Raw genomic sequence first — 24013 nt, forward strand, 5'->3', positions numbered from 1 at the left:
AGTTTAAAAAGTAAATTACTAATTATTATTTTTACATAGTGGTGTCACCAAAGAGGTTAGGTCTTTCAGTCTTTCCATAAGATTATTATAAGATAAACTGCAAATATGATACTGCAAGTGGGACCTGGTAATATTCAACTGGATGTAACATTTTTTCTCAATCTTACAGGTCAATCAAGGTCTTACATAATTCAGCTGCAGTGAGCATCCAGTCGGATACAGAGTCCCAGCAGACATGCTACTTTTAGCTATTTAAATCAATTCAATAATTTAGTTTAATTCGTTTTACAATTCAATCTACACCCCTCCCATGTTTTAGCGCAAGTCGCAGCTACTTTTGAATGCAAAAGAACTAAAGACTACAATAGTTATGCAGTTCATACAGCGACCGACCACAAGAAGTCACCAAAATGTGAATCGCCGCTACTAAAAGTAGGTGCTTGGGTCGATACCTATTTATACGACCGAACCATCGTTTCTTGGCCCAACTCTTTAAGTAATACAAAATGCCGTAATAGGTAGGAAGGAAACAAAACATTTTAATGAATGTGATTTAATCACACTTGAAAACAAAATGGTAGTTCGCTGGAGCAGGCGCCCCAGCTGTACAAAAGATACAAAACGTACCCACTACACGATAGGTAGACGTGGATTGGGGTATGTAGACAGACTTACAAACTAAACACGTTTTAAATACTTTAAACATATTTACATATGTAAAAACATGCTCTGAATGGCAACAAAAGGAAAACGAGTGCTTCGGATGTTCAACTAGTCTGATTGCAATGTTTTGACATTTTGGGAAACAATAACATTTTTTTTGATACCTACCAGAGGTTGTTAAGCACTTACCAGATCTAGCTATTGTATTCAAAGACTGGCTGTTTTTAAATGGAAATGATGAGTAATTAATCATATTTTCATATATTAAAGTACATAAAACATGTTCAAGTTGTAACTTATTACATTAACTATATACATAAACAAACAAAATGCACTTTATAACAGCTCGTACAGTGTATTTGAGGTATTTGGACAAACTTCTTCAATTTCAAAACATATTCGTCAACGACATTAATCATACGAGATTAGTTGCAAATTACAAAAATACCGCTATTCACATACATTCTGTTAGAATGCATCACTTGCCATTGAATGCTACTATAATTACAATGATTTGATTATATTAATTACATTAATTGTCTAATGTCTAGTCAATTCATTATTTTCATATACAAATGCTTACTATATTGATAATTTTGACCTTAAGAAGACTAACCAATATTATAGCTTAAAGGATGTTGACAAAAACCAATATTATTATAATAGTATACAATAAAGATAATAGCGTAATATACGAAGAAAAAATATGGAATTTGCTTTAATTAACTTTTGTATTATCTTGCTTTGTTATTCATCCATAGTCTTATTTTATTGTGTTAATTTATTGAAAGTAATCTAAAACCAAAAGTGGTTCTTGATTAACTATTTACTATATTTATGTCGATTAATAACAGCTATATAATAGTACAGAACTTGACGATATTATTAAAAACTATTGAAACAAACTTTAAATGATCGATATAAATAGACAAATTAATGAACGCGAAATTAGTAGCCTCCAAAATTATTTCGATCTAACTAATAAATTAATCTTAAGACTTGCTTTTAATGTAAAGGTTCTTTTATTAATTTGTGCTCACGATTAATGAATAATCATCCAAGTGGGTGTACACTAATATGTCGCAAAGTTAATTCTTATAAACACAAGTAAGTATACATTATACACAGTCGACTACAAAGTATAGTGAATATGTAGGTGGACATTCTTATCCTGATCCTTAAAAATATTCATATTCCCATATTTAAAATATTATAATTTATACATTTTTTTAGCCCACTTCCCGCCACAATTGTTTAGGGTACTTTAAATATAAAAAACGATCAATCAGTTTCGAGATCAGATGTCATGACGATGCACAAATATCTATAATATCGTGACGATTTTTATTAAAAATATTTTGCATTCTACACACCGTTTCTTATATCAGCACGTCTCCATTATTAACAAATTATCAATCAGATCTCAGCCATTTCAAATACTCTTAATCACGAATGAAAGCATACGAACTTTGCTACAATGCTATACAACATACAATTTATTGAAATTATTTTATCCTAATATTTATTTCCTTGTGAATGGTAGAACGCTACTCCATTTTAAAATTCATATGTACATATTAGCGGCAATAGTATTCTTCAGGTTTAATTAAAAAAATGTAAAAACTCGCAGGAAATGGGCTAACAGAGACATGTATTTTTAGTTTTCCGAATTAGATCAAAAATATAAAAATATAGTGTGCGTGAATTAATATAGATACCAGTCTTCAAGTATAATTCCATAAAAAATAATGAACGGTTGCATGTTATTGTGACGACGTTGGAATAATATAAAAATCTTATTTCTTAGTTTTTTTATTATTATGTTCTTATGTATGTATGTATGTGAAGTAAATATTCAACTGGATATGTCGCTATTTGAGCAGTTTAGTGTTACAAGATAAGCGTATTAGCAAGGTTTCTCGTATATTCAGAGAGATTACTTATAAATCCAGCACCTAATCAGACTCTTAATTTTCCAAAATATATTCATTCAAATGCGTGCTTTAAATCTGCACCTAGCGAGTAACACCCAACTTTACTTAAGTTAAGTGCGTAAGTTAAGTATTTTAGTGATAAATCACTTATATAGTCACCCATGTGTAACAGATTTTGTATAGGAGCAAATTTGACTTGTCAAACGGAAAGTTTTGAATGTTGACTATCAGAGCTATATTCATTCACAAAATCCTAACTCATTTTCTAAGAACGTACATCGTCATTATATCGCAATGATTATTTCATTTAAAAACTAACATTTAATATGTCTATTATATTTGTAAAGGATGTAACTTATCCACTAAACTCCGCAAGACTAAAGTAACGTTTTATATTACAAAACAGGACAAGTCACAGCATTTTTGTTGACTAATGCACACATATTCCACAGATATAAAGCCTACATTTGAATGTCTTATTTTGAGAACGCGTAAGATAGGTCAGATAGGTACTAATTTGAAAAGTTATATTTCAAAATTATGGATAACATAAACCAAACATGAAATTAAGGAAATTTATTTTTATGTCGACTGCATATTTAACAAAATATCGAACAAACATAAATTATAACTAACATTCAATGGATGTACCAATATGGTATACCTAATCGAAAGCTCACTTATTCCACGTGAATAATGAACACAATGCAATGAACAATACATGGTTTAAACTAAAGGATGAACTTAATAAATACAGCAGAACGTCGGCGCTAAATACACAATATTATACGAATTAGATAATACAAAATTGAAGAAATACTTCGTTTAGTTTCATACTTGAGTTACGAAATTTTAATAATCGAATAAACATAGACAGTTTTCACTTGATGGAAAAATCTCGAAAAATGTAATCTATTCCACTTGAATAAAATAAGTAATAGTGTTGGTTTACACTTGGTACAAAAGTCACTGAATTATGTTGTAAAGATTTATGGAACAAGTTATACCGCTGCGGCCGCGTCCGTCTTTTCCATCAAGTGGCAATTGCCATAAATAACAATAGTTAACCAACAACATCAGCGCCACTAACGTTTTGCTAACACGCTACACTTTCATCGAGGCGGGAGGAATGAAGGACATTTCGTCCTCTAATGGGCTTAAAACAAAAATAATGGCTACATTCACTTACACGCTATTACTATATACAATACGCGTCGAGACGCACCTAATATGATATATTTACAATAAAGTTTTGGATGCTTTGGCTATTAATAGGGCACGCTCTTCCTACACTAGACTACGCCCGAAGTTCGCTATTAGGAACTAGATGCCATAGGCTACGGATGCACCAGCATAAAAGTTACTTAATGCTTTTTAAACTTGTCAGCAATTGATTTAAATAATTTTGTTGAATTAAATAAAAAAATAAATTTATAAAATTGAGTTAAATGTTCTCAATTTCTTCCTTGCTTATTGTTTTTATCGAATTCAATTATAAATTTAACTTTGAAAAATCAAGCAATTTTGACAAGTCTAAGAAAATATGTACCTTATACCGGTGATGGTAGGTAAAACAGTCGCTATGAGAAGCTTAAACTATCGATACTTCTCATAACGACGGCTTCGTGAAGCACACAGCGAGCCTTGTCATATCTTAAGCTAGGTATTATTTGTACCAGATCAAGCCATTTTTCATTGCCTGTCATTTGCTTAATATATATTATTATTGGATTCGTTTGTGTGAAAATATATCAAATTATTATTATTTTATCATGTAGTTAATGAGAAACAATATAACAATTTTAATTCTGAATTGCAACTTATAGATCAAACAATAAAATATAAGGCAAAACAGTAGTTAACGAGAAAGTCAAACGAACAAAGCAATCAAAAACGGCCCGACCTCCACCCACCAACCCACACCGCACCGAGGCGCGGCATTAGCTGGGACTGCTCGCCTTGTGGTTCTCGTCGAGCCCCTCGTTCATGGCGACGGGGCGGAAGGTGCAGTCGAGCGAGTCGGAGTCAGGCGTGCCGGGCGTGCCGGGCGTGACGCGGCCGGTGCAGGGGCGCTTGGGCTGCGGCGAGTCCGCCTCGTCGCCGCGCCGCTTGCCCGCCAGCGCCGTCGGCCGGCTCACGGGGCTGAAGTTCGACGCCCGCAGCGGTATCGGGGACAGACTCCGCCGCGTCGTGAACTTCCTGGTGGGGGATGGCGATACCACTGGGGAAAACCTGGTAAAGACATAGTTTGTTAAGTATAACTTCAAAACGATACAAAAATAAAAAATAATACAAGTCCTACATTAGGTTACAATTATTTAATACCAGGCGACAAAAGATTTACACAAATACGATTAATTAAATATTACTCCATAATCAACTGTTACCCAATAGTCCGTAAAAATCAATAAATGTTAATGGAAGGTGGTAGACCCTCTGTGGTTCGAGTCCGGCCTCACCACCACCACACCTATTTCTACCTAATAACAGCAGTGATAGGCGCTGGTGTGTTCCGTTTTGAAGAGTGTGGTAAGGGAGACAGACTTTTCCGAGGCGTTCCAGCTTAGTCCTCACTAGCTAGCCGACCTCAGGTAGGAATATCTATTCCTATCTGGGGTTGATCACAGATGTCCATGGGCGGCAGTAGCCACTTACCATCAGGTGGACTGCATGCTCGTCTGCTACTCCTACATTATAAAAATATAAAAAAATCTCATCGAACATTCTGATGGTTGCTTAAAATTTCTAAACTTAATGGTCATATCCTGCTAAGAATGATACAAGGGGCATGATGGGGAATGATGCAGGGATTCGACTGCAGGAAATATATTTGGTAACCCTTAATTTAGATATTAGAATTGATGATTAAATGTTAAAATTACAATGTTAAAATTACAATGTTAAAATATATTGGATAAATCATTTAGTCAATTACTAGGAATGTGTGGTCTCATTAATGATAATGTCAAGTTCTATATTGACTGATAAAATCGCATTCCATACATGTTTATTCGTAAAAAGACTAATCACCCTAATCACCATTGATTCTTTCTATTTATAAACCTATCATTGAGAGAAGTATCTAATCAATCAACCAGCTCACACACACTCATCAATCATTAAAATTACTTGTCTGATTACATTGCTCACATGTTAAAAAACATAAATATATTGTTGTATTGTAATAAAACTATATTTGTAAGATGATTCCAGCTCAGCAAAAACTTTTCAAATATTTATTTTTAGTAAATTCCTGGAATTCATACAAAATATTATAATTATCTTCGACATAATTATTAGTTGACAGTACTCAATACTTAATTAATTGTAGCTTGTGCCCTACATCTGATTCGGCAGTATTCTTTCTACATCTATACAATACTCCTCAGATCTAGATTTGTTCTTATGTGACCATGCCATCTAAGAACATCTATAAAATCAAATATGAATTCTATACGAGGATAGCTAAAAAAACACTTTGCTATCCTAATGACTAAAAATAAACGCCAAATAAGTGATATAAACATACATACGCCAATGTTTAATAAAGGTTTTAAGAGGCTAAAAATGCGTTAATATTAACATTATTACTACAATACGGAAACATAATTATTACACGACCTTAAAACCCTATCTTGTAAAACAATCACCTGGGTATCCTGGTGGGGGAGTTGGCGACGAGCGTGAGGTCCTCGCAGGACTGGCCCATCTGCATGGCGGTGTGCACCTCGCGCTCGTGCGCCACCTCGCGCGTGTTGGACACCGCCTCGCACTCCTCCGCGCGCAGCTGGTTCACGCGCGGCGTCAACCGTCTGTTGCATGTGTTCTGGAATTTATGTATGGAAGTTTTGATTAAGATATATCATCAACACATTATGGCCCACTACCGATCACGAGTCTCGTCTCGGGATTGAGGCCAAAGGCAGAAATTTTCAGCAATTGTGTGTTTCCTCACGACGTATTTCTTTTAATTACCAATAAGTACGCACATAATTTCCAATTTTTAAAGGCCAAGTCGCGTGAAAATGCCAGTATAATTACCAATGACATCAATTTTAATAATGAGCATCTGTTAAACCCGTTAAAGACGCAACATAATGATGTTAATAGTTAGACATTGTTTATGTTATTGCAATACTGATATTTTAGTTAGAATAGATTAATTAAAATGTTCAATTAAGATACTTAAAAAAATAAAGTTAAAGTGACAACCAGTACTTCTACATATATCAGGAACAATAGTAAACATTCTTACAATGTTTACGATAAATGTGGAGCTACATTGGCAAGGTGCGGTATCAGTCAAAATGTGATAACCGCGCAAAAATGTCGGTGACAATTATCTGAGCAAAAGCAATGTATCTATTGATAGTGGTATGTATAGGCGAGAATATTTGTTTATCGTACAAATATGCAAAATGGTACAGAGCATTGTGCACTGCAAATACTTATAAAAATGGGTGGCAAAATCTTACTTCGTATAAGATTAATGATTTTTTATATACTAACATTCCACCGATGAACAAAGGCCTGGAACTGCCGTCCTCGTCTCGTGGATAATATAATAGATGAGTAGCACAATCTATCAGGCCCCTTTCGCTACATCAATGTAAAAGCAAACTATTCCCTAATAATAAATTTGTACAAATAAAAAATTGACGCCTCTGTTAATTTCCATTCATATTTTTTCCATAATTTAGAATGTTTTATCAAATTTGTGGATCATTTGTCACGCCAAAAACGAAAGCGATTTATTTTATAGAACCTTAGGTCAAAACACAAAGTATGTTACTGGTACAGTAGTCCCTGTTTGCCGAGTAATAGAAACAAGTACTCGGATATCTAAATGGGTTTCTTAAAAATTGAGAAAATCTTTGTACAGTGAGCATATAAATATAACAGACATCCACTCACAGCTACTATAGGTGCCAGCAGGTTGCTGGGGCTGCAGCTCATACTGTTGCTACGCGTCCGCGGCTGGCTGCTGTTCGTAAACATGCCAAAAAAAGACGTACTCCTGCAAAAATGAAAACAACATTATCAGTATTTGATTTTCAAAAATAAACACTTAAACGCTTTATACACTAACAGCCCCACACTAGGATTCCCTGTATCGTGGGTGCTATGGACACACACAGAGACAAATACACAAACACTCAGACCCAGAAACAGAAATCTAAATTCATCATTTAGATATCTGTCTGGCCGGGGATCGAACCCGGAACCCTTTGCGCGTGACCGCTCCGCCACGCGGGTCGTCAAAACACATCACATTATACAATTGATCACACATTATACAAAAATCACATTATACAATTGATTGTCATCTACCTTATCGAGGTAAATTTAAGCTCGCAAGGTTACAGGGGCCACTAAAGTCGAGTGCAATACATGACTATACTGTAGGCAGCTAAAGATTAAGTCCAGGTAGTTGCAACTTCCCGCCAAGTTACTCATGTACATCAGTCACACCGGGTACACATAAACACACGGTGCTTATGTATTGATAGTTACATGTTAGGTATATATTATAATGCATCTCTTATCATTTTGTTTCATGCATAAATCCTGTGTTTATACTGAAATGCAGGTAGAAAAACTTAATCATTGGGTTTATTAGACCCTCCTTAAATCTACTAATGACAAAGCCACCTCAAATCAAATAAAAAATAAAACCCTATAATAGGTGATGCTGCAAAGAACAAAGAAACAATTTAATAAAAAAGTAGATATATTAATTTGAATACAAGAATACTTATTTATTATAACATATCTTGTATCTAGTATGTCTCTTGTGACTCTCCCAACACCACCAATGCACCAGCAATAATGTCTGGAGATAGTCTTCATGAAAGTATACAATATACAAAATTAATTTTTGTCATGTTACCTATTATTTAAAATATATGTATGTATTTGTATCAAAAATGAAATTGTATCATGTATTAGAACAACAATTTTCAATAACAAACAATTTATCAACAATAACACCACTGGCTGTTGAAACAACCAATAAATGTTTATTGAAATAACAATTGGAGCCAGTTTATAAGCATGGTAACAGCAACACTCTTATCACAACCATTTATGGTTGAAGGAATTGTGTTTTGAGATTACCGCACTATTTTATTGTTGCTTGTCTAGGTAGCAACAGAAACCACTTTGTGGCAAGAATATTATAGAATATCAATTATGTATATGCAAGTAATGCTCACGTCAAGCACATATGCAAATATGTTCAAGCTTTTGGTTTTACATATTTGTTATGAATCTTTATAATTATTATCATTCTTTCTTGTATGCACTCCACCTGATGGTAACTGGTCACTGTCCAATAACATGAGTAACTGAGTGTAGAGAATAAGTGTTCTAGTTGGAGCTGATGACAAATCTTTCCTGAAGACTAAGATGGTTACCTGGAATCCACAAGGTGGCTATGCGCCCTAATCAGATGAAACTACGTAACTACATGCTTAGAAAATACTTTATATCGACCTATATGATTATTAAACACCTTCTAAAAACTTCCTTTCTATAATATATCAGAGCTTAATATATTCAAATTGATTTTTAGTCAAATATTACAAATATCAAATATCCAGTCATATTCATGCTAATATATATTTATATGATGTATTATGTCCGAGATATATATTTACAGAGTTAATATTAATTTGTAGCTAATTTATAAATATGAGTAAGTATATTTAAAGGTCATTAAAATTTAATCTAAAATAATATAATAATTACTAGTTATAATTACACGGCACATAAAATTCACTTATTTAATGTTAACGTTACAAATCATTTATTATTATATAGTCATTGTCATCATCATAAACCCATTACTGTCCAACTGCTGGGCACAGGTCTCTTCTCAGAATGAGAAGGATTAGACCATAGTCCACTGCGCTGGCCAAGTGTATATTGGTAGACTTCTTACACATACCCTTGAGAACTAAATCTCTCAGGTATTCAGGTTTCCTCTCAATGTTTTCCATGGCAGTTACAGCAAGTGATAATTAATTTGTAACAAGTACATAATTTTGAAAAAAAATACAGAGATGTGTGCCTGTGCACTAATATCTCAAAATTATGAATGTAAAGTTATACTGGGAACTATTTAACACTGGGTGCTCATCCACCATTCCTTATTCCTACAGTGAATGGTGCAAGATTCCAAAGATAACCACCAACACTGTATGTTTGATTGTGCTTGCTGAGGCTGGATTTGAAGATGTATGATCAACTCCAGATAAGGAGGTCCTACATGAGGACTAAATTGGAACATCTCATACAGATTGAACTTCTCATTGATCATTTACCACAAAACCCCAATTTATCTTGGGCTTTCATAATAATGTAGTAGAGTTAAGCTACTTTCAGTTTATATGGAAGTTTAAGATAATTGTTTTGACGATAATAAATTAAGTACAATATGTAATTTTTAAATTTGTCAAAATAGCATAGCAAACTTGTGATAGAGTGGTTTAGTAAACTATATATAAATATTCGCAAGAGCAGGTTATATTGCCAAAACTTACCTTAAATTAACATTTAAAAAAAAAAGTTTAGGTAATCAAGAACCATGCAAACATACAAACAAGCACACTTTTGCATCATGCAGTCAGGATTATGTTCTTATATGCTGACAAAAGCAATTTAAGCCATCACAATATATAAGTTGATTTCTATATTATTAACATACACATTTGAAATAAGATATTGATGAATTGGTATTTAATGGTAAGAGATTTAAACTTATTTTTATTTAAAAACAAAGAGTATATTCACTTCAGTACAAGTAGAATTACAATCATCATATTTAATTATTAAACAAGTTAATGTTATAGAACTTCTATCATATAAACTGCACTAATCAGTAACAATTTGAAATACACAATCAATATACAAAGGTACTGTTTATGTGTTTCAAATTGGTAGCAAGTTTTCATTATACATTTCCAAGTAATAAACAATACAATTAAATAATAAACAACAACAACACTCCTTTGCAACACTACAACATTTAGTCTATACTCAAAATAAGCGTGTGCAAAAAACGTGTGACATACTATTTCTACTTCACTACAAAATACATGATAAATGGGCCAATTACTGACAATTGAGACTTGCATAGTGTGCAATACGTGGTTATATTAATAAATAGACGAACGGCACCCACTGTCTACCTCAGCAGCTGTCAAAAATAGGCAGGCACCTTAGCGACAATCGACTGCAAGCCCGTGGGAGGCGAGAGGACTAATAACAACATTACCTCGGTGTTGCGCTTGTTGAAGGCGAGGTGGCAGCCGTGGAAGCGCCCTCGTTGATCAAAGGTGCGCTACTGCACCTTTTCAATATGTTTGGAGCGTCCACATCCATTATCTTACGGCCAACATTCATTCACTGACGTATCGCGATCCGTGTAGTTATATGCATAAGGATTGCCGAAACGAATAGCGTTCTACTGTTTATGTAACACTATAAGTGCACTTAGGAACGATCTATAGGACGAGACACACGGATAATATTACTACATACATGTTGCTAGTACGTAAATGAAACGATAACACAAAATAAAATTAAAATACGCTACTCGCAAAGCTAAAAGGAGGCTCGAGGCTGACCTGTCAAACCGCCGCAACAGTAACGTTCAAAAAAAGTAAATAGCCAAACCACATTTCATAGCGTTCAGATTCTTTGAATAATAAATAAACTACTGTTATAGGATGCAAAAAATACAAGAAAAATAAACGTAGATTTTACTTTTCCTTAAAGTAAGAGTAAAACTGAATCATGTTACGAATAGTTTCCTTTCCTATTTTCCTACGGTAAGCTTTTTCTGAACGCACCAAAACATTGAAATGTCAAAAATAGAGTTCACGTTCCATATCACGCAATCTTACGTTCAAGACCCGGAATTATTGTCACCTTTTGCGTGATAAATTTTATATAAACTGTAAAATGAAGGCTTTATATCCTTTTATTTTTTTCTTCGTTAATGCAAAAAATGTAGTATTATTTAAAGAATGTTATTATTATTTTAAAACAGCTTGTAAAAAATGAAAATCTCTTGAAAACTAAAAAGCGTCTCGACGACTTTGGCAATATTGCCAAGTCGTTGTTTATATGCAAACTAAAAAGAAACGTTTTGCCCAATTTTGATGAATTGATTTAAATTGGGTTCCTTTTATCTCTAGATTATACAAATGATAAACTTCTTAAATTATAAAGACGCGATTGTGATCTTGAAATGTATTTAAGAAGAAGGTGCGGCAATATAGTTACATTTTAATCTAATAATATTTAATGTTAAAAATTATTGTAAGATAAATGCTGTAAAAGTACATTTAATTAAAATGTTATTTTTATATTGCAGTGCAGTTTTAAAATATTTAGTTTTAGCACCCCTGGGCATCGCTGTTTATTGCGAATGGATAGTGTACGTGATACAGCCCTTTTTCTATCAAGACTTGGAATGTTCTTACGACGACAAAACATGTACGAAAGTATTGTTTATTGCGGATCCACAAATACAAGGCGACTCCGCTGTGCCGCCTCCTCTCAACTATATTTTTAATTGGGATAGCGATAGGTAATATAATATTTAATTTATATAAATTTAAATGTATTGTATAGAAAATTTAAATCTATACAATAAATTCCTTTTGCAGATATCTGAGGTCTACTTTCTCAGTAGTGCTCCAGCATTTCAAGCCGGATGTCCTAGTGTTCCTTGGGGACCTGATGGATGAAGGTTCCATTTCAACTATACCACAATTTCATAAGTATGTGAAACGTATATTGAACATTTTTGACATCCACTACCCTGTTGTGGTAAGTTAATAATAATATTCATAATGTATAGAATACCTGCCAGTCTACAAAGTTTTATTTTTAAATATTTTATATATTTGTAAAGTTTGTATTCCATCTGAAAGTTTTATTAGAAATGTTCAAATATGTGAAATCTACCAAACTGACCTTAGTGAACAACTTGTAGTCTGAACCCTTTTAGCACTGAGACGGGTCCATGTCCTACAGTGGGACTGAAATGGTTTGATAATTACACCATCTATTGTAACTTACCACCAGTACTTAATGCTCAAGGACTGTTATTTATTACATGCTTTGTTAAGCAATCTGCAAAATTCTGTAAAAATAGGTGTGTAATTTAAAAAAATATATAATTGAACTAGTTTAATTAATTTGTTGCTTCTTTTCTTAAATATTTTATAGCAAGTGTGGCTTCCTGGTGATAACGACATTGGTGGTGAATATGAGCCTATCAAGAAAGACAAGGTGGCAGAGTTTGAGAGAGCATTCCAGCAACCCCAGGTCATAACTTATAGGAATATATCCTTCTACAAAGTAAATGCTATCACTCACAGCATCCCAGAATTCACACACGACCCCGATGCCACCTATAAAATTGTTGTATCTCACTACCCTGTCATCTCGAAGAGTATTTATGGTCGCCAGGTAAGAAAAATATAATAAAAATGAAGGTTATACAAGAGCTCCACTCAGTCCTTCAGTGTTGCCTATGCATAAGTTTTTTAATCAGCTTTTGAAAAGAAGAGTTTCAATTAAACATATTCTTTTTTAACATTCAAATTTACTTAATAAAAATAATAGAAAAACATATTTGGTGGATGCACAGCCTATACTGTAATCTACATTTATTTTACTTCAGTTTATTGATGCAGAAAATTCAAGCTATGTTACAATTTTAAGTTTAGTAGTGTAACACAGCTTCCATGGTATTAATCATATCTTTTTCATCAGGTCGATGCAGCAATCCATCCAAATATATATTTTTGTGCCCATGATCACGAGTCTAAATATATGAAACAAAGTAAGGACTTCATGTCCAAACAAACATACCCTTTCCAATATGGCTCTCCAATGTTAAACCTGGTAGCAGATGAAGACTGGTTGTATGAAATATATGTACCAACCTGCTCATACAGAATGGGCACTGACAAAATGGGTTATGGAGCAGCAGTATTAGGTATGATGTCTGTCACTTTCTCACAATATATATTATTAATGTCCATTTAATAATACAAAATACTCTGTGATTTCAATAATTACATTCAATAACCATTTTAAGGATATTCAAACATGACCTATTTTTTTGCCAACTTTCTTTGTCTTCATGTGCTACCTTTTAAACCTATGTCAAATTTGTTTCATGCAAAGTTTTGTGTTCCATCCAAGCATAGAACACTTGGGCACTTGACCATTTTTTTTCCTCAAAAATATTGGTTCACACCACAGATCAGTATGGTCAAATCTTGATCATAAATCATTAAATTTTTTATTTTAAGTCTTAACCCTATTTATTGTTCTGTTTCAGAAAACCACAACCAGTACTTGAGGTACACAGTATTTTGGTCGCCACAAAGGTTTCCCCATTTGTATACATATTTGTTTGTCAGTGTTGTCCTTGGTATATTTATGTTGAGTGCTTGGGTAAGACGTATATTTTCGCGATCAATGCGTTTCGACAAACGTGATGACGGTGTCCCTCTTTTACATCGAATTTAATTAAGCTCTAGATTCATTAGATTTTTGACAATGTTTTGTACATTTTTATGCAATTTGTAAGCTCGATTTACGCTTTAAATGTTTAGATTGATGACAATGAAATTTAAAGCAAGTCAAAAGTCAAACATAGTGGCGAACATAATACAGGTATAAATTATTAGGTTCAAAATCAATTTTAAAGTTTAAATTTGTAACTTTCTCAACAATATCATCATTAATCAATATCTTCTTATCGACTTTACTGTAATGTTTTGTACAAAAGTAATACAGCTTTATACTCAAACCACCACTTGGTATTAAGTTAAGTTTTATAGGATATTTTTATTTAATAAAAAAGAAACTATTAATAACTAGGGTATATTTTAATAACATGTACACAGGCAGGATTTATAGCTTTCACATCCTAATAAAATAAATATTATTAGAAGTGAAATATCAAAATAAATTGATTGAACTTATTTTGGAAAACAAATATATTTTTAATTCTATACAATCAAGTATTAAACATAAATAAACATGCCTGAAATAACAGTAACTAATAAGTATTTTGTTTAAATCATGCAGATTATTTCTTAAATATTCACAGATTTGTTACATTTCTTCATTCAATTATTTTAGCAATATTATCTTAATGATGTATAAAACTAATATTTAGTATGTTCTGTCTAAAGAGGCCTATGAAATTATATAAAATAAGTTACATTCCAATAAAATTACTCATACAATGATGTCAGAGTCACAATAATATTTGGTCAAAATCCTTTTTTTAATTTTTACTAGAAGTTATTGAAAATTTTCTCTTCAGTATCCAATAAGATAAATGTATAACAACATACTTTAAAAATACTCAGCTATTAATGCAAATATAGAAGGCATTGAGAGAATATTATTACACTGGCAATGATTATTGCCAAAAATATGTTTTACCAGATATCAAATAATGTTTGGAAAGGTTAGATTATGTTTGATTTTGTGTGCATGATCACATAGTGTAGAGAAGCATTCACCTTTATTATAAAAATATAAAAGCCATCTCTATTAAACAATAGGCAGTCTTATGTTTGTATTATAACAAAGATATGGTAATCTTATATATAAAATTCTTGTGTCACAATGTTAGTTAGTGTACTCCTCTGAAACTGCTTTACCGATTTTCACCAAATTTTATATGCATATTCAATAGTCTGAGAATCAGCTAATATCTAGTTTTAATACCCCTAAGTAATAAGGGTTGTTCACCCTTAACATTTTTTTATTTATATGGCAACACAACGTAAGCCGGGCCATCTAGTAATTTATAATTGTATTCTCTACAAGATGTTTTATTACTTGCCAAAGAACCATGACACAATGTTGAATTAATCAAACCAAAAGTAATTAGTTTCCCATTTCTTATTTTTTAAATTTTAACATACAAAATATCAAAATGAATAAGATGACCAGTAAAAAAACTATAATCAGATTTTATAACTATAATCCCTTTTGTAGAACTCAAAATAAAGTATTCAATTTTAGTACAGAGTGTATTGTCTTGCATTTTATATTGTAGTAGCAATGATATTGTATATTATTTACAAGATTTATGTGATTTTTTTTTAATAATAAAACTATTTTGTTAGAACAGTGTTTTTATATAGACAAACCCATTTTATTCAAATACACTGTTACTGTTATAGCAAATATCATATAAATATTAAGTATAACAACTGTTATACTAGTAGGCACTAATAAAGTTTGCATTGACATGTTAATCAATCCAGTTGTTAAATTTGCAACTAAGAAATATACTAAACCATTCTTATTGATATTCCTTAAAATTATTGGAACTTCAAAATGGAAATCAGTTTCCTTATCTTCAGATAGGACTTCTAAAATGTATAGTAGTGTCAACACAATAATTAAAATTGTTGAAATGTATAAACAATAACTTGTATTTGCCAATGTCCTAGACGCTGGCTTAAAAGTATGCACAACATAAGATAAAACCATAAATAATATTGCGGCAGAGGTAAATTTCATTAGTAATCTATACCTCTGAATAGAATGATCACTTAACTCCTGTTTTATATGCACAGCAAACAAGTACAGTGAAATATAACCAAGACTCGATGCAATCCCTTCCCTATTTGCATCTACAAAAGAAACTCTTGGTGTGTCACTAAATACCCAACTTTGTAAATAATAGTGTAGCAGAAACTCATGTAGAATCATTGTACAAATGCTTAATCTCAAGGGTTGGTTCAAAAACAATAACAAAATGGAAGAAATCAGTTTGCAAGCAGCTAAGGTGAAAAAGAAGTTCCAGTGTACACCATACTCTGACACATGCTCCTGATAATCCAATTGCTTTACCGATACAAATCTTGCAATACCCAGGACAACCAAAACAGTTACGAATTTTAAGTTTCCTTTTAATACAGATACAAAATTATCCTTAGAGATACTTCTGTGCACAAGCCCACTCATGAGAACAAAGAGACCCACACCTGTGTCCATGAAACTGTATCCAAATCTTTCAGTTTTGGCCATGTATCTAGGAAAACACCTAAAATCCACTGCCAGTATACTAAATACTGTGATCAGATATGTCAAGCCTCTCATACACGATATTGATAGTATTATCTTAGATTTAAATCTATTGTTACATAGAAATGCTCTCTGAATTTGTGTTTTACTTAATACTTTTGAGAGTTTGTACATTAAAAATATAGTATCAATACAAATAAACACTCCCATGTAACTGGGTACCAATGTGTGGACGAAGATCATTGGTAGTACTATAAACAAATACTCATACACATACTGAAGAAATTCAGATTTGTTTCGTCGTACAATAGAAGTTTTAAAAGTACATTGTACAGTATAGAATATGCACAAAAATGTGTGTAGTAGTGACGATCCATGGTTGTTTTCCATGAAAGATTCATGATATCTTCGATATTCTGTCGCATTCATATTCCAAGCTCGCAAGTGTAAAACATAAACATCTATTGCTTTTCTTAGATTCAAAAACAACAATTAAAATACGTATTATTTGGCATTATACTTAAATCCCATGTTTCGTAATAATCACATCGGTTCAATGGTATATTTTTTACAAAATATAAAAAATCATTTAACCTTGAATAAACACTGAATCTGTCTGAAACGACAAACAATATTTATTTAGTAAGTTAAGTCAAGTTGACAGCAAACAAATGTATGATCGCTTGACAGCTACGTTTCGTTTACGGTTAAAATATTTATTTTCACATAGCTGAATACTTCTGTTCTGGGTACGAAAATATTGTAAAAATGGATAAGTATATTATTAAAAAAATGTTACTATTGTTCATCATTTGATATTGTTTTAAACATTGGTTTTAGATATAGATTCGTTTCATCTATTACCTCTAGTACTATATTCCTGTATAGCTTACTATATTCTTTTGGGTACCTACCTATATAGAATAGTATATTGTTGTATTGTTGGTCTGCATTATTTGACAAAAATTCTGTCATTTTGATATTATTATGATACAAAAAATATGTTACAAATAACAAGTAGATCTTATCATTATTTTGGTATAATTTATTTTATATAAAAGTGTCTAATCTGTGATCTATTTAAAATAAGTTAAGTCGGTACCAACCTTGTATAGCTATTCTTATTTTTCATATATTATCAGTTATCACTATTAGAATCAGTCATTTACTTATACAAACAGAGGCAATATTTATCACTATAAATTTATTATTTTAAATACTGCTATATATTTACAGTACCTATTACAACTGCAATTTTGTAGGTGTCATGGAGTTGAAGTAGATATTTCCTCTACCAACTGCCTAGCTGCAATATCATTTCCAAACATACCTGAGAAATCAGTAAAATACAATAAAAACACACGTAATGTAGACAATATCAATATTTTGAACTGTAAATACATGGAAATCTGAACCTTGTGTTACAATGTCACAACCAGAAAAAAATAAGGAAACCCCTATTATATCATATATGTCTAAAAAAAGGAGATTTAAGAAAAAGTTTAGAAATAAAGAAAATGATAATGTATCAGGATACCAAGCTAATAGCAATATCAATGAAAGGCGTCAAAAGGATTGGTTTACTGATCAGTACGAAAAACTAATTGGCAAGCCTTTGCCTAGGAAAGAGCTTAGTACGGACGAAGTACTAAGAAAGTTGCAGGATTCTACGAAATATAGATGGGTTCCTGAAGCAAATACCTATAAGAGTTTGGTAAGATATACTTGCAATACATGAAAATAATAATATATCATAGCTAGATTCGTATCTTGTGGTAGATTTAGATTGCTCATAAAAATATCGATAGTAGTCACCCATTGCTTGTTCAAATTACAATTGTTTACCAGTAGGCGCCTAATTTTACAATTGAAATCACCACATAAGAAAAAAATAAAAATGAAAGAAAGCGTTAGTATTATTTTAGACATTTGAATACACACAAATTATAATAAACTTCGTAGGCCCCTCAACCTAGTAACGTCCATAACATCGAGTGGCGAGATCCACTGGCCAAGGTGTGCAAGTGCCCCGACACCGACTGCACCTGCAGTGGAAACATTATGTTACCGCGGAAAAAAATTCCTCACGGTAACTACGTCTTGCCTCATTCTTATTGCTATTTACGAAATATATACCTTCGTAGATCAGGTCAATTGCGCTTAAAGGTCAATGAAACAAATGTATTATTTATTTTAAAATAATATTTTCTTTAACAAAAATATGTTCAATACACCGCAATACTCGAAGACGGAAGTGTTTTTTTTTTAACTTTTTTTGCTTGTTTTCCTCTATGTGTTACCACCTAAGCTTGGAAACAGTACACACAGAACTCTACATTCTGTGACTTTACGTGTGTTTTTTTACGCTACTACTTTTTATAAAAAAAATAACTCGTGGTTTTAAAGCTATTTTGAAAATCAAGTGATGTCGACCAAAGTTCATAGTTTTAATAGAATTCCTTCTAATCAATAAACTTAAAAAAATAATCAGGAGAGCGGTACATTAAATCTCCCTGGATTCGGAAACTGGTGCACCGTTTCCGAAAACCGTCACCGCCGCCAACGGAAAGCTTCGTGCAGAGGCTGGCGGCCGTCGTCGGGGTCGAAGCCGCAGTCTACCAGGAATTAGAAAAGAGTGGGATTTGTTAGTGATACAATTTTTTAAATTACCATAATTAATAGTTAAAAATTACAATACGAATTAAACATTTAAGTTTTTAATAGTTCATATTTCGCAATGTACTGGAAACTATAAAAAAATGATGTCTATGTTATGCCTATCTGTTGTTTCTTAAAACTATAAGGCAGACGACAAAAATAAAAAAGTAAATCTATATTTAGTTAATTCCATAATATCCATATATTAACCTCTGATTATTTATAATATTATTTCAGTAAATATAAGAGGAGCAGAATTTTGCATGTCAAGGTGCATAAGGTACTATGGAGCAGGAAATATGCCCACTACCAAGTAAGAAGCTATTAATTACAATTACTAATAGGAGTATTTAGCTTTTTATCACTTTACTAGATGACACAATGTCCACGGTGAACTTCGTATCACCTCATTTTTTATAAGTGACTATCTGTACCCCGTGGTTTCACTCGTGTAATTTATGTAACATTATGAAACAGGTGTGTAAACTAAAGGCCATTTATAAAAGTCTTAATGGATGATCTAAAAAGAAAAAAGTTTGGAAAATCCAAAAGTGCACGACTCATAATGCTCATTTAATTATGAAATATAAAAAAAAAAAAAAAAACTTAAGTCGTTCAAAATTAATTGCCGAAAAAACAGCTGTAGTAGGAAGAAGGTACTGCACAAGCGCCCCTGGTGGAACAAATGTACATATCTATAGATATATCACCATCCATATTTTTATTAATTGCAATTAAACGACACTGAATTAATTAATCATTCGCATTCAGTGACCTACAATCGTCGATTAGAATTTAAAAAAAAAAAATTAACTCAAATGATGGATTTTTTCACAAGTTACAGTGTTTTCAGGTTTCACACATGACGGACAGGAAAATTTTTTGACCTATTTTGGTGTTTTTTTACCAATTCTATTGCAGTAAATCAATTTTTAAAAAGTATGGAATTAATCTCCATTAAATTATCTCGACAATAGTATGCAAAATATCTTGATTCCGTGAACTATCAAGGCTATAATAATAAAAATAGCCGCCAAAATGAAGCGAAAAAAATTTTTCGATCGTAAAGCACTCTCTGATGTTTCGCATCATGAGTCGTGCAAAACAAACAGTGGCTCAGATGCTTCATTGTGTCTAATGATAATTTTCATAGTGCTAGCTTCCAAATTAACGGATTATAAAATAAAGTTTCAATCCCTATTTAACCAATTTAAGGGCTGATTTTCCAAAAATGGTGAAATAGGTATTTAGTTCATTCCTATCGAAAACCCAAATACCAATATTCATCAAAACTGGGAGACTTTCATACAAACTTTTAACCCTTATTAATTCACGGAAATGCGGTCGAACGGGATAAAAAGTATCCTACGCAACTTTCCAGGTTCTAAGCTACCTCTCCACCATTTTCAGCCAAATCGGTTTAGCCGTTCTTGAGTTATAAATACTGTAACTAACACGATTTTCTCTTATATATTTAGATTATCCTACTAAATATTTCTACAACTAAGTATATCACTATATTTTATTTTTACAGAAATTTTATGGACAATCAGAATTTCCAGAGTTACGAAACATCATTAAATGTTAGTACTTTTTATTTTATCTCGTTATTTTTCTGAAAAACATTTAAAATAAGGTCTGTTTTATTCAAACCTTCGCCGTATAGTCGCATGACGTGTAATCCTTTTCGGTTAATTCGTGCTTTTGGGATACTGTTCGTCCGATTTTGACTGTAACATTTTATTTCTAGGAAAATGAAGAGGAAGATGACCAAATTTGCGACAGTTGCTGTACAGGTAAACAAGGTCGATTAAGCACTTAACATCTTATTATTTTTATATTTCTTTAAATTTTATCTTTTCGTTTTAATATTTCGATTCTATTTTGCTATAAAAATTGTAATTGGAGGTGTTGCCGAATTGTATACCGTATATAAAATTCTTTTTTATAGTATCTACACAATCGACCGTTGGGCCAACGGGCGAGTTAGTTATTGGTGATTATTCACACGTACTATACAGTACCCTTGGGGAAGCTATTGTGAGAGATATTGAAGGAACAGAGCTTAAAATCTTATCGTATAAAAGGTATTTGTAAGACCCTTTGTGTAGTGAAAATAGCACATTGATGTTATCTAACAAAATAATATAACGCTAACTAAAGTAATCTAAGTTTAGGTGGTTATTGCCCTCCAGAAATGCTATGCAGTGTATCTGATTATTGCTAGCGATACTAGTTGTCAGGTGGTTACATTTACCGCAACTAACTTCAAATAAAAACGAGGCATTTATTATGATTTTATTATGATTCACATTTGTTTCAGTGCCGACGATAGTTTTGAACACAAATCTCATAACTTATGTAGCTTTGATAAAATTTTTGGTATACGAAAACTTATAAATCTGAAGGAGTAAGTATTTTATGTTTAAGTTTTAATTTCTTATCTACTTACAGTTGATCTTTGGGCAATCAATTTTTGCCTTTATCTTTTTATCATTTTGCAGGCTTAAAAATCAAATTTCGTTACTAAAACAACATATTTATACATCCATATTTGAGATACAAGGTAAGTAATGTTGACTTCTAAATTGTGTTCATACTTATCTGACTTGTGTTATTTCAATTATAATGCAATTGTGTTATTTTGCAGAGAAATGTTCACTCGCAGGAACCATGTAAGTGTGGATATTTATATATGTATCACCATCTTATTTATAAAATTATCTAATTGTTTTAATTGAATATATGCTATTTAGCAGCACAAGGCAATATGAAGAGGGTCATGAAAATAATGAAGATTCATCGGAGGATATCACAATCCCAACTCCTTACATGGGAGTTGTGTTAAAGGCAAAGAAAAAGCCTCAAGAATGTCCCGCCGGGAACCAACCACCACATGTTTCTCCAATAAATGACGAAACCGTTCGTGAAACGTTGCCGGAACAATTGATACCGAGGACATCAGAAATAAATAATGTTTCAATTGTACCAAACATAATAAATGCGAAAAAAGAAGTTACAGAAGAACCAGCATCACAACAAAAAATAGAAGTAACGACATCAGGCGTAGAAATTGAAAACCAAAAACGAACATTTTCAGAAGAGTGTTGCATTTCGATCCTTGATTCCCCTGTAAATACTATTTGCGATCTTAATCATAATGAAACTAATGAATGTGCTAGTCCTATGCCCATAAAATCGTTTAGCATATGTGAGGAAACAGTTAATGAATCATTAAGTGCAAAAAAATGTTTAGATTCATTTAAAGAAATAGGAGGAATTACCAAATATCAAAAACAAAGTAATGACGAGATAACTGAATCTGGTGATTCAAGAAAAAAATCGAATAAAATTCCTGAAATTGAGACACACACAAAACAAACCAATCACTTTTTTAAGAAAAGAGTGTATGGTATTTCTATAGATCAGTTTCAGAATATGAATAATAAGAAGTTTATAAAATGTGTGAGTAATAAAAGTTGCGTATTTATCTATAGAAATAACGAGAAGGCAAACCAAAAAGGTCTACAAGCAGAGGGAAATAAAAGTATACAGCGCATTCGTGAAAGAAAAAGTGAAGAAAATTGCAGGGAAAACGACAGTGAAATAAAATCTCCTCCAAAGATCTTCTCAGTAGAAGGGGCTAAAATAAAGGCGCAGCTTATACATTCGAAATTACTGAATTATTTTAAAATGAAATCCAACCAAAATATAAATATTCCCATCACAGGAACCCAAGATAATTGCCACAAATTATCAGACAATTCAAGTTCAAGTATAAAGAAAGGAATTAAAATAGTTGAGTCTGATAACACCAATATTGTAAAACCGTCTCTTCAGCAAATTGAGATTTGTAATATTGAAAACAAGTCCAAAAAATCGCAACACTTTACTTTAACAAATTCGGGACTTAAAATCGATCCTAATCCTAAGTATAATAGTAATAAATCCACTACACTCTTAAAAGGTAACGAAAGTGTCCAACAATCTATACATAAAGATAATGTTGAACAACAAGAAAATTGTTTTACGGACAGTAAAATGAAAGTAGAAGTAACATTAGGTGTAGAAAATACAGTAAAGAGTGAAGTATCTAAGAAAGCTCATTTATTAACTAAGAAAGTTTCAAACTTGTCTTCTGTGCTTAAAAGAATACTTCGTGGGAAAATGCATAAATCTGTTAAATCTTTACCAGAACCTACTGTGCATAGAAGCTTTCGTGAATCGTGCCAAACTCAGATAAATGTGGGTGAAATTGAGAGAAAAACTTATATCAACAATAGCAAAAAGAGAGGTGGAGAGCCAAAAACTAGCGAGAGAGAAATGTTTTCGATCCAATACAGCGCTATCAGCGAAATTAAATGTAGCAGCAAATTCCTAAAGATTGGAAAAGAACAGTCCTACGCAGAGGAACAAGAAGTGCATGGTATCCGAGGTCCAGTTCCTGAAGGAATCCGGAGGCTGACTGCGTAATGTGCCGCCATCGTCAAATTATAAAACCATATCATTTTTCTTGGTAAATAGCGGTAAACTAAAAAATAAACTTAAATGTTATAAAAAACAATGTCTTAAATAACATTGTTGAAGCTTTTAAATGATTTTCAACAAACATTTATTAAATGTTTACTAATTTGCCTTTCTATCGAGATGTCCTTAAGGTTTGGATTTATAAATAA

General features: G+C 32.3%; 4 protein-coding genes across 4 annotated transcripts; 2 read left to right on the plus strand and 2 right to left on the minus strand.

Annotated features, from left to right (window-relative positions):
* Positions 1-537: 537 nt before the first annotated feature.
* Positions 538-11396, minus strand: LOC140748278 (uncharacterized). The gene is made up of 4 exons (XM_073081067.1): positions 10876-11396; positions 7512-7614; positions 6248-6423; positions 538-4829 (listed from the first exon to the last, which is right to left on the minus strand). Exons 1-4 carry the CDS (start codon positions 11001-11003, stop codon positions 4538-4540), a joined length of 699 nt encoding a protein of 232 aa, XP_072937168.1. The 5' UTR covers positions 11004-11396; the 3' UTR covers positions 538-4537.
* A 315-nt stretch (positions 11397-11711) lies between these two features.
* On the plus strand, positions 11712-14540 carry Mppe (Metallophosphoesterase). Its single transcript, XM_073081069.1, has 6 exons — positions 11712-11870; positions 11980-12195; positions 12275-12437; positions 12840-13082; positions 13389-13614; positions 13963-14540. The coding sequence occupies exons 1-6, from the start codon at positions 11854-11856 to the stop codon at positions 14151-14153; spliced, it is 1056 nt and encodes a 351-aa protein (XP_072937170.1). The 5' UTR covers positions 11712-11853; the 3' UTR covers positions 14154-14540.
* A 406-nt stretch (positions 14541-14946) lies between these two features.
* LOC140748279 (uncharacterized) lies at positions 14947-17303 on the minus strand. Its single transcript, XM_073081068.1, has one exon. It carries the CDS (start codon positions 17106-17108, stop codon positions 15783-15785), a length of 1326 nt encoding a protein of 441 aa, XP_072937169.1. The 5' UTR covers positions 17109-17303; the 3' UTR covers positions 14947-15782.
* Positions 17304-19175: 1872 nt separating this feature from the next.
* LOC140748281 (uncharacterized) lies at positions 19176-24003 on the plus strand. The gene is made up of 9 exons (XM_073081070.1): positions 19176-19323; positions 19575-19650; positions 20872-20920; positions 21088-21133; positions 21289-21424; positions 21661-21747; positions 21842-21903; positions 21988-22012; positions 22094-24003. The coding sequence occupies exons 2-9, from the start codon at positions 19601-19603 to the stop codon at positions 23808-23810; spliced, it is 2172 nt and encodes a 723-aa protein (XP_072937171.1). The 5' UTR covers positions 19176-19323; positions 19575-19600; the 3' UTR covers positions 23811-24003.
* Positions 24004-24013: the final 10 nt, after the last annotated feature.

Source organism: Epargyreus clarus, unplaced genomic scaffold (assembly GCF_041222505.1).
Source record: "Epargyreus clarus isolate Ecla_fem2 unplaced genomic scaffold, WU_Ecla_fem_2.2 ptg000015l, whole genome shotgun sequence".
In the NCBI taxonomy this organism is placed as follows: domain Eukaryota; kingdom Metazoa; phylum Arthropoda; class Insecta; order Lepidoptera; family Hesperiidae; genus Epargyreus; species Epargyreus clarus.

Bases quoted from the DNA above. Each gene is read 5' to 3' on its own strand.
- LOC140748278 (XM_073081067.1), bottom strand. From the start codon at position 11,003: ATGAATGTTGGCCGTAAGATAATGGATGTGGACGCTCCAAACATATTG. The intron at 7,615-10,875 runs GTAATGTTGTTA...TCATTTTTGCAG, and splicing joins TCAACAAGCGCAACACCGAG to GAGTACGTCTTTTTTTGGCA. The intron at 6,424-7,511 runs GTGAGTGGATGT...CATAAATTCCAG, and splicing joins TGCTGGCACCTATAGTAGCT to AACACATGCAACAGACGGTT.
- Mppe (XM_073081069.1), top strand. The intron at 12,196-12,274 runs GTAATATAATAT...TTCCTTTTGCAG, and splicing joins TTTAATTGGGATAGCGATAG to ATATCTGAGGTCTACTTTCT. The intron at 12,438-12,839 runs GTAAGTTAATAA...AATATTTTATAG, and splicing joins ACATCCACTACCCTGTTGTG to CAAGTGTGGCTTCCTGGTGA.
- LOC140748279 (XM_073081068.1), bottom strand. From the start codon at position 17,108: ATGAATGCGACAGAATATCGAAGATATCATGAATCTTTCATGGAAAAC.
- LOC140748281 (XM_073081070.1), top strand. From the start codon at position 19,601: ATGTCAAGGTGCATAAGGTACTATGGAGCAGGAAATATGCCCACTACC. The intron at 19,651-20,871 runs GTAAGAAGCTAT...TTATTTTTACAG, and splicing joins GGAAATATGCCCACTACCAA to AAATTTTATGGACAATCAGA. The intron at 21,748-21,841 runs GTAAGTATTTTA...ATCATTTTGCAG, and splicing joins AAACTTATAAATCTGAAGGA to GCTTAAAAATCAAATTTCGT.